Genomic DNA, 9996 nt, shown 5'->3' with positions numbered 1-9996 from the left:
CAGGCCCTGGATCTCAGCAGCACTCTGCCCTTCCTTGTCTGAGACAGACCATGGGCAGGGAAATGAGCATCGTTGTAGGATGCTCCCAGACACCATTTCATTTCTGCTGTCATCTCTCCTTGAAACTACTACAGCTGCAAGGAAAGAGCACACACCAGAAAGCCATACAGACACCAGAGGAAATGGTTTATAAAGCAACAACCCAGACCTTGAAATAAAGTTTTAGTACCACAGCTCGTTACAAAAATTAAACTCCTTTATTTGGGAAATTAGAAAAAGTCAGAAGTTGGCAGGTCCTGCATTTCACTTCCCAGGAGAAGGGCTGGGACAGCTCGGCTGGGCTGCAGGGAGGTGGCCACTGGTGCTTCCAGGACTGGACACGGGAACTCCCGCCAGACTGAGCACACTGGGTTGTCCCATTTTCCCAGTTTGTGTTCAGGACCTTCACATCCCAACTGTCTTTGTGCAGGCTGGCACCTGAGTGCCTCCCTCGCTTCACAGCAGGCCTGAAGAGGGGGTGGCCTACAAAATTCAACGAGATGGAGCAACACAAGGGCCAGGGCAGGAAACTCACCAGCTCGGCAGGAACACCTGCCCAGGGGCTTGTCCTCACTCCTGGGCAGCCTCCCCCAAGCCTCGCCCTGCCCTGGCACCCAGAGCAGGCAGGAAGAGCCTGGCACTAGATGTTCATGTGGAAGCTGGGAGCTGGAGGCTTCTCCTCGTGCGCTGGCAGCGGTTTGGGCTTGGCCAGAGATGGTTTGTGGCACGTGGTGTCTGTCAGGGGAGGGTAGTACTGCCTGTAGCACAGGTATGCGAGCACCAAACCCATCACTGAGCCAACCAACACATCTGTGGGCGAGACCAGAGAAAAGTTAATGGCCCGTCACGCCCCCAAGCCTCACCATCAATTCCTCAGCTTTTCTGCTAGATCCATAACCTGACTTGGCTGTAAACCCGACCTTGGTATGGATATCAAAACCACAGAGAAAGGCATCAGTTCCCTGCAGGTGGCAGCAAAATTGCCACTGGAGTAGTAAAAAAAAAAAACCCCAAGTTGCTGTTTGGGGCTCTGAACACTTCTGTGGCACCACAGGCTGGAGTGCCCTGCTCAGGGCACCTGCTGAGCCCCATCCAGGTGCACCAGCAGACGCTCACCCACCTTCCCAGTGGTGCTTGTAGTCGCAGGTGCGGGACACGGCGATGAGAGTGGCCAGGAAGAGGGGGAGGAGGAAGGCACAGAAGCGCAGGGCCCGGCCCCCCCGGCCTGGAACGAAGGTGTGCAGCTTCCCTGCCAGGTAGAAGGCAGAGAAGGCAAGACCAGCGAAGGCAACTGGAAGAGAACAGAACAATATCAGTTCAGAATAGCTCCAGGCTTTGCTGCCAGACCCTTACCCTCTGCTGCTGCAGTGGAAGGGCTGCGACAGGTGTCTGCCTGTGCTTGTGAGCCAAGGGAAGCACCAGCTGGGATCCTAGAAGCTGCTACCTGGCACACATCCCTCCTTCTGGGGCTGCAGACAGCGTTGGACTACATTTCTCACCCCACTGCTTTGCAGAGGGAAACCTGAGTCCCTCTCAGAATGCAGCCAAAGCTACGGGGTGCAGGAAAGCAAATCCCAGCTGCCCTCCCCCGGGTCCTGCCCCCAGAGCTCGCTGCCCAGGGCTGCAGCAGAAGCAGCTGGGCAGACTCACAGGAAGAGTGGCCGCTGGGGAAGCTCTTGCGGCCCTCGGTCACCCTGCGGGCGTCCCCTGTGCACAGCAGCTCGGCGTTGGCTCGGCCGTCTGGGAAGCAGCGGTGGAAGAAGTCGGGTCGTGGCCTGGGACAGGGAAGTGGAGCTCAGGGCCCTCCTGCGTGGGCACTGCCAGCACCCGTGGGGCAGCAGGGAGCACAGGGAGCTGCCCGTGCCAACGGATCCTCCCCCAGGCCTGGGCCTAAGGGAGCCCATCTGAGCGATGGCCTGAGACAGCAGCTCCCCACCCAGTGTTTGTTCTACTTCTGAATTGTCTTTGCAGCTAGAAAAAAACACATTCTTTCCAGGCTGAGCAGGTCCAAGCTCAGCTCCTGGCCCTGATGTGGCACTGCAGACCTGCCTGCCCTGCAGTGCAGCTGGGAACCAGCCAGTCCTCACCTCCCCACCGCGAGCTTCAGGGCGTTGGTGAAAACCCCGTTCAGGGCGAGAGCAAGGCTGGCAGCTGAGAGAGAGCAAAAGGGTCACATCAGCATCATCCCCCCTGGGAGCGCAGCACGTTCAGGCACGGGCAGGGCTCAAGCTGCCTTTCCCTGCAACAAGGAGCAGCTCACCAAGGCAGGCTTCCCTCGTGTCCTCGTGGTCAGCACCCATGCACAGCCTCGCCAGGATGATGAGCAACAAGGGAGACAGAAATGCGATGAACTGCACAACACAGGGAGAATTTTAGGTGTCAGTGAAGCAGGTTTAAGTTCTCACCAGAACACAAGAGCAGTTACTCAAGAAGACTCTGAGTACACTTCCTTTCCCCAGAAGGGAACCTGTACAGTAATCTGTCCTCTGCAATCACTGCAGTTCCATCAGAACACAATCCCCCACCAGCTGGATTTGCAGCAAGCCCTGATCAGCCCAGCATCTCCTTTGGTTCTCAGCTCTTCTAGCAGAGTGCTGATGCTCTGGCTGCTCGCTGGGGGTGTCCCCAGGCACAGCACCTCAGCTCTCCCCTCCCTGCAGGCCCAGCATTAGCGCTCTGTCAGCAGCTCTGTCAGCAAAACCACAGCAGCTGCTGATTCAGAGCAGTTATCACCATCCCCATCTCAGCCCTGGGGGACTGCACTGGGCATCCTCACCACTGCCAGGCTCCCATGGAGTCTGCTCCCACCTGAGCTCTGGCACGTGCTGCTTTACACTGCCTGCTCCAAATGCCATCCCGAGGTTTTGTCCTTAATGTTTAGTCACCATCTCTTCAGGAAATCCCACCTGCCACTTGCCAACTCAAGAGCCACAGCCCTTCACCTCACCCCTGTGACAGAGGGAGCCAATCCCTCTGACACAGTGTTCTCTCCTGGAACTCCAACAGAGAGTTAGTCAAACTCTTCTAACCAAGCCAAGAGCTGTTGGGGACAATAAAATGATAACAAACCCCTGCTAAAAATAGCTGCTTGAAAGGAAAACACTCCCTGATAGCGAGAGCTGTGCTATCTTCCATGTAAGTTAGACGTGGAATGGATTTTGGACAACAGTGCAAAGTCCTAATCTGTTTATGAGCTTCAAATCCCAAAGGCAACCCTGGATGGTAAAGCCTCAAAATATGACAAAGATCACTGTATGCTTGACCTAGCTGGTACTAATTTCACAGGATGGGTAGAAAGGGATCACTGGGGACCACCAGATCCAACCCCTCTGCTCAGGGTCCTCAGAGCACATCACCCAGGACCGTGACCAGATGGATTATGAGTATCTCCAGGTGAGGAGACTCCCACTGTGTGGACAGCCTGTGTCACTGCTCAGTCACTCACACGGGAAAGCTCTATTGAGCAGAGTCCGGCTCTGTCCTCACAGCCCTTCCCTGCAGCTATTTATCCACATGGATAGGGTATCCTGCACTTTCTGCAACGTGCACTAGGAGCTGCACGTATTGCAGTACAAGCCTGTAGCCAGCAGCTTTGTTTTAAAAGGAGAACTGGTAATTCGAGAATAAATCAAAGTAAATGCAGGAAACCCTGGCACAGGCTGCCCAGAGAAGCTGTGGATGCTCCATCCCCGTATGAACGGATTATCTGGGGTTTGGTCTGGTGGAAGGCGGACATCCCCCTAGTGGGAGGGACGAAACGATCCTTTAAGGTCCCTCCCGACGCAAAGCACTTCAGGAACGCGCTGAACTTACAAACATGAAGACTGTGGGGACGTGGTCCACTTCAACGTAGGGGCTTTTGTAGAGCCACATCTCCTCGGGCTGCAGCACGCGCTGGAAGGGCGGCAGGAACTCCATGACCCTGGAAGAGAGGAGCACAGCAGATGAGCGCTGGCGGGCGGGCAGGGGGCGGACGGGGGTCGCACACCCACCCGAAGGCGGCGAGGAGCAGCGCCCGCAGCGCAGCCCCGGCCGCCAGCTCCGCTCGCCGCATGGCCGCGCCGCCCCGGGGAGGGACCGCGGCCGGACCCGCTATCCCCCCGCCCCGCCCAGACGGAACTGACTCATCTCACCGGTGCAACATTCAGAACGATTTATTGAAGTCAACCTCAAGCAAAAAAATTTCAGATCAGTGGAATGTCATTTAAAAACCTTTCCAAAGGAATCCTCGCGGAAAAGCAAAAGGGAAAAAAAAAAAAAAGGAAAACAAACAAACAAAAAAACCAAACCAAAACCCAAAAAACCCACATTGGAATTCCAAAGTATTTGTAAAATAAAATTAAAAAAAAAAAAGGCAACATCTCAGTAAATAGAATGTACAAAAATTATATGTTCTACCATCACACACAGTCAGTAAGAAGCTAAAATATTACAGGCAAGTCTCGATACGCTCTACCTAGAGGACAGGAGCTATCTATGTACAGGGAACCAGCTTTACAGGCTTCACACTATGCAAGAGGACAGAGGCCAACACAAACCCCCCAAAATATTGGATATCTCAAAGTCTATGCGGCAACATCAAGTCATGATACAGTAATGCCCCGTGGAATCGGACACTCCTCGGTAGTGCCAGGGCTGCATCTGCGTCCAAAAACTCTTCCATACCGACTTCGGTGAATATCGACGCTTGGCTATTAAAGACTCGAGTGATTTCATTAAAATAACATTTCACAGAATCTACAAAGTTTGTTACAGATAAACAAAGTCTACGGAAATAACGACTCTACAAAGGTCCATCTTACAGAGCACGTGGGGATGGAGACGGATCCGTGGGGATCTGTGTTGTGCAACATCACTCGTGTGGAGACAAACGGGCTGGGGTCCTCACAGCACCCCGAATGCAAACCCCAGCCCCGGCTGCGATGGGACAGGACCACCCCGGGGCAGCTGGCTGGTTGGAAAAGTGACACAAAATGAGATACAGATCCACCTGGAACAGGGAGCGCAGGGGTTCATCCAGTCTGTTTGTGACCCAAAAGCGAGAGAACTGCAAGGTGGGGGGCTCCCCGGGACCCCACAGCTGGGATATTCAGAGGGACCCCAGGCAGCTGCTGGCCCCGGAGCTGGGGTGGCACAGCGAGGGCACAGCCCTGGGGCACAGAGAGTGGTAAATGGCTTTGGCAAATTCACACAAGTTTTCCCTTTTTTATTCACATTAATCACAGAAATCCCCTACACAAAGCACAGTTCCAGCTCCCTACCTCCCGCTCTGGAGCAGCGAGACCCCTTGCAGGGGAACACAGACCTGAGCTGCTCATTCGGAAACACAGTATCACAGGGAACAACTTTTCTTCTCTTCCTGTTTTGCCTTTTCCTTTCAGAACAACACTGGGAATACATCCAACGTGTAGGAGTGTATTGTAAGTGCAAATGTTTTTTGCTACACAGAGAAACGGTGGGGAAAGCTGATGGGAATGGGAAGCAAAGGGACAGCACTGCCCCAAGGTCACGTCTCCCACGCAACACCTGGCGAGCGAGCACACACCTCCGAGACAGCTGCTCCCAAACCCTCCCGTTTGCCATGGAGCCACTGCATAGCGGGAGCAGGAAGGAGCTTGGGGGAAGTCAAGGACATTTTCAATGCAGAATACAAAAAATCATGTATAAATAAAAAAGCTGTAAAAGGAACCGCAGAGCTTCAAGTACATTAAACCCTGAATTCAATGAGGCAGAGGTTTCCATGTTAAAGTGACTTCTCCGTACCAGCGTCGGACACCCCCATCCCACCCTCCCCCCTCCCCGCCCACATAATTCTGTAAAGTTTCAATATATACAGATTTTATGCTCATTGATAATTATGTCTAGTAATTGTGTCTTTCCCATTCTATCCTGAAATTAAGGTAAAAGAAGGGGTTTTTTTTAGAAGAAAGGCCAAAAATCCACATTCCAGCCCTATTACTCCATTTGAACTGATTCTCCAAGACCATGTGGTGACCAGAGAAGGTGATTTGCCCATGAAATTTCCTTCCTGAGCTGCAAACGCCTTCAACAGCCTGGGGACAGGACAAGTCTATACAATGATCTGACAGCTACAACAGCTAATGCTTGCACCATGTGTTCAGGAATGGTGGAGCCGGCCTCTGCACCACTGGAATCACAGAATCGTGGAATTCTTGCTTCTAGATTCATCTGGCCACGGGCTGCAGGATGCCTGCACTGTGCCCAGGTGCAGCTGCAGAGGAAAAGCTCCAGTAAACCACAAACCCTGTTCCCTGGGCAGGGCAACTCAGCACTGCCCAGGTGCCAGAGCTGGAGGCAGGAGGTCACCAGAAGTGTGAGGCCACCCCAAAAATTTAACACTAAAGTAAGAGGAAAACATGCTGGTGTGTTCCCACGAAGGAACAGCAATGAGCTGCGACAGCACACTGCAATTCTCCACCAAAATCACCAGTTTTGTGGATTTCCCCTAGGTCTCAGCATGAAATGACCCAACTATCCAAGATTCCTTAATTTGGAGCCCACACAAATTAATTCAGCAGCTGCCTCCCACTCTGCAGAAAATCCATCAGAACAGCTGTGCAATCTTTTCCTTACAAAGGAGCTGCACTAAGCAGCTACATTCAGGTTACTCAATTTACAAAGACATGGTGAAAATGTACATTTTAACATCTAAGCCTGGCACCCAGAACAGCCCCTGCAGTCACCAAGATCCTCTGAACTGGCCCGCTCTCATCTAACAATGTTAAATCTTTTTGAAAGACTCACCTTCTCTTCAGCTCAGAGTTTTGTTCACAAACTGAACAACATCTCCTGTTTTCCCTTCTGAGTCCAAGCCCAGCTGTTGGCTGCTATGAATCACTTTTTGGTGGAAAAAAGAAGCATCTCTAAGAAGTCTGAACACAAAGTGAACCAAGACATCAAGTGGCACAAGAGGAGCAGCAGCCTCCATCACAGCATTTTTAAGAAGTTTTAAAACAGAGATTTTAAGCCTTTTGTGCCCTCCTTGTGTCCTGCGCCCTGGCAGAGCTCTGTGGCACAGCCAAGGTGGCCACTGACAGTCTGTGGCTCCCTTCCAAAGCTCCCAAGGTGTCCTGGTGCTGCCACAGCACGTCCCTCTGCTCAGCAGGACACCAGGGACACGGAATGAATGCAGCAGGTTGGTGCACTCACGATATCAGCAACATATCTGATATATATATACACATACATATATATATATATATATATAAAAGGTATCAGCTGATAGCTGCAATATCAGAATGCTCTGACTTCAGAGAAAATCACAGAACACTATCAAGCCTAATAAAGAATATAAAGTGAACACCTCAGGCCCTACAGACATGATAGCAAGAGCTATGTTTGGAATTTCTGAGAAGGTTAAACATCCTCAATAAGAGCTTAAAAAGAGACATTTCCCACAAAAAACATCAAGAAAAATAAAATCCTTTTTGTACCTTTTTTTTTCCTTTAAAAATACCAAAATCCAGCACTGCTTTCCAGCGGGGTTAGTGTCAGACCCTCACTGGAGCGTGGCCCACAGCAGGAAGTGCTTTAGGGATCCCAAGAGCTGCTGCCCCACGAGTGCCCCAGACCCCTGTGGGGTGTAGCACCCCAAGGGAGGTGTGGGCAGCGCTCTGGGCCGAGCCCACAGCACAGCAGCTGCTCAGGAACTGTAGTGTATCTACTATTCTACCATTGCACACACAGAAAACTCCCCCTGTACATCACTTTGAGCATGAGAAGGACACCAGGCAGAGACAAGACATGTTCTAAATTCCACACAGACTTCTCTTGATCTGAGAAGTCTCCATGTTCCCACAGGTTTGTGTAAGCAGTTTTCCAGAGACAAGGTTCTTAATTCCAAGGCTCAGTTCAGCCAGATGTCAGCAACATTTGATTATTTTCAGCACCGACGAGCAAAGGCTGGCAGGGAGTAGCTGTTATCAGTACACAAGTCAGAAGTACTCGCTATACCAGGGTTGGGGGGAGACAGTGCTTGGTGAGATTGTGGGCTGGGGGAAGCGTCACCAAAAGTAGCTCCAGCCTGGGGACACCAGTGCCCCGTGGCTCCTTGCACAAAAAAAATGGAGGAATATAGGTTTTCTAAAAAAATTCTGGAACAAGAGCCAGCATAAGCCACTTTGAAAGCCTCACTGAAGGAGTCTGTCTCTCTGATTAACAGAGGAAATCCAAGACAGAACCACCTCCTGAGGTATCAGCTGGCTGCTGGGATATGGCTCTTACCCAGACACAAAATACCCTGTTCATTGAGGAAGTGCTGAGGTGTTCCTCAGCTCCATTAACAATGAAGATTAAAATCAGAAGATGTATCTTAACAAAAAATCTTAACATTCCATCAAAACCAATATGCACATGGGTCAGGTCCCCCACGTGCCCAAGGCTCCCTGAAGCCAAGAGGAGCCTGAGAAGGCAGGACTGAAGACTCACACTCAGTAACTGCCACCAAACCAGATGAGGAACCCACTGGCAGGACCGCCTTCAGCTCTGACTGAGGGCTGGGAGCCTCTCCTGCCTGGGAGGGGTTTCCAAAATAGGTGGGATAAAGAAATGACCGCTGTGCAATTAAACTCTGAATTTCTGCATGTCTGCAAACACCCAAGACAGCTCTGGAACAAGGCACCACCACTTCTTCCCCACTGCCAGACCTTGTGTTACGAGCACTTCCCAGAAGTCACACACCTGATTTCTCACAGGAAAAGCTTCACAATAATATTCATAAGTAAACATGAGAGACAACCTACCTTCTCCAATGCCTTTAACAATAAGTACTGGAACAGAGGCATTTCTGAGTCACCTGGTCTGACACCCACACCTGTCTGTTTGGCATCTCAGTTACAGAGGGGAGAGGCTTTGCTCTTTCCATAAACTAGACACAAAAGTTACGTTGGCTTCGCTGTTTTGTTTTTAAAGACACGATGACCGATCAAAGCCAGATCTTCAACACCCTTTCAAAATTAAATAAATAAATATGTGGCTATGCTTTGCTTTCTACACTCAAAGAACATTATTTTAAACAGAATATTCTTTTCACTGTCAAAAGGTTTATGGTTTTCTTCAAAGGCCAAGACGCTCCTGGTTTCCAACAGTAAGAGCTGCTGTAGCACATTCAAGGGTAAAAGAAAGACCAAACAATAAAAACCAAACACCACTGCCTGGTCCTTCTCGCTCAGGTCAATGGTCCCACTCCAGCTCACACGTGACGGCTCCGAGGACAAGGCCGAGTGTGGCACTGCAAACTGAGTTCATCGCCTGCTGCCCCTCTTCTCCCCTCCCGTGTTTGTTTTTAACCAAATTCACTCCTTTGCCTCTTCCACAGCATTCTGTGCTTCCAATTTGCACTTGATCTTGCTCCAGTACTCGGGTGCCACAGGAGATTTGGGGTCGTGTGCGGAGCAGCAGAGGCGGCCGTCCAGCGCCGACGGCACCAGGGCTCCCTTCTCGTGATCCTTACAGAAGGAATGGGGGCAGAACTCACAGAAGGACACGGCAGGGTTGCTACAGATGTCACACTGATGCCATGGACATTCCCACTTTCCTGAGGATGGAGGAGACAAAGAACTGGAATTAGTGCACTGTGGAGACAGCACTGGCCTTTAAGCTTCACTCTGTGTTGGATTGCTCAGATTAATACAAACAAATTTCAGGAAAATCAGCTGCTACTTTTGCCTCTCATGCACAAGAATCTGACTGAAAACAGTTATATTTTGCATTTTTTAAGCAAAAAGATGATGCTCATGTTTCAATAAAAATAAAAGGAAGTTTGATTCAAGGAGAGGAACAAGAACAACATTAAAAAGTATGATAAGGCCTCTGTCCACCGGTTCAATTTAGGAACAGTCACCTGATGCATTGCTAAAAGTGAGTGCTATTGCAGAAGCAAATTTGGTGCACTTAGTGCAAATGAATAGTCTATTTAATGTAAGTGAACACTGTATT

The 9996-nt window shown here is 50.7% G+C and overlaps 2 protein-coding genes across 7 annotated transcripts in view; both read right to left on the bottom strand.

Annotated features, from left to right (window-relative positions):
- Positions 1 to 238: 238 nt before the first annotated feature.
- PLPP5 (phospholipid phosphatase 5) lies at positions 239 to 8941 on the bottom strand. 4 transcript variants are annotated; one of them, XM_030290172.4, is made up of 7 exons: positions 8802 to 8941; positions 3853 to 3961; positions 2300 to 2390; positions 2127 to 2190; positions 1690 to 1814; positions 1160 to 1330; positions 239 to 849 (listed from the first exon to the last, which is right to left on the bottom strand). In XM_030290172.4, exons 2-7 carry the CDS (start codon positions 3955 to 3957, stop codon positions 680 to 682), a joined length of 726 nt encoding a protein of 241 aa, XP_030146032.4. In that variant the 5' UTR covers positions 3958 to 3961; positions 8802 to 8941; the 3' UTR covers positions 239 to 679. The 4 variants fall into 4 exon arrangements, with proteins under 4 accessions (XP_030146032.4, XP_030146031.4, XP_072773872.1 ...); XM_030290171.4 differs by lacking the exon at positions 8802 to 8941 and adding an exon at positions 4032 to 4125; XM_072917771.1 differs by lacking the exons at positions 3853 to 3961; positions 8802 to 8941 and adding an exon at positions 2946 to 3838.
- Positions 4178 to 9996, bottom strand: part of NSD3 (nuclear receptor binding SET domain protein 3) — a 36207-nt gene continuing 30388 nt past the window's right edge. For all 3 annotated transcript variants that reach the window (XM_012570519.5, XM_030290146.4, XM_072917767.1), the window contains one exon: positions 4178 to 9595. In XM_012570519.5, the coding sequence (XP_012425973.4) occupies positions 9354 to 9595 (242 nt within the window). In that variant the 3' untranslated portion in view covers positions 4178 to 9353. The remainder of the gene's footprint in view (positions 9596 to 9996) is intronic.

This window comes from Taeniopygia guttata, chromosome 22, assembly GCF_048771995.1.
Source record: "Taeniopygia guttata chromosome 22, bTaeGut7.mat, whole genome shotgun sequence".
NCBI lineage: Eukaryota > Metazoa > Chordata > Aves > Passeriformes > Estrildidae > Taeniopygia > Taeniopygia guttata.
Note: the sequence above shows the minus strand (reverse complement) of the source record. Positions and strands in the feature narration are given on the sequence as shown.

Bases quoted from the DNA above. Each gene is read 5' to 3' on its own strand.
- PLPP5 (XM_030290171.4), bottom strand. From the start codon at position 4,093: ATGCGGCGAGCGGAGCTGGCGGCCGGGGCTGCGCTGCGGGCGCTGCTC. The intron at 3,962-4,031 runs GTGGGTGTGCGA...CCTCTCTTCCAG, and splicing joins CTGCTCCTCGCCGCCTTCGG to GGTCATGGAGTTCCTGCCGC. The intron at 1,331-1,689 runs GTGAGTCTGCCC...GTTCTCTTCCAG, and splicing joins CCCCAGCGGCCACTCTTCCT to TTGCCTTCGCTGGTCTTGCC.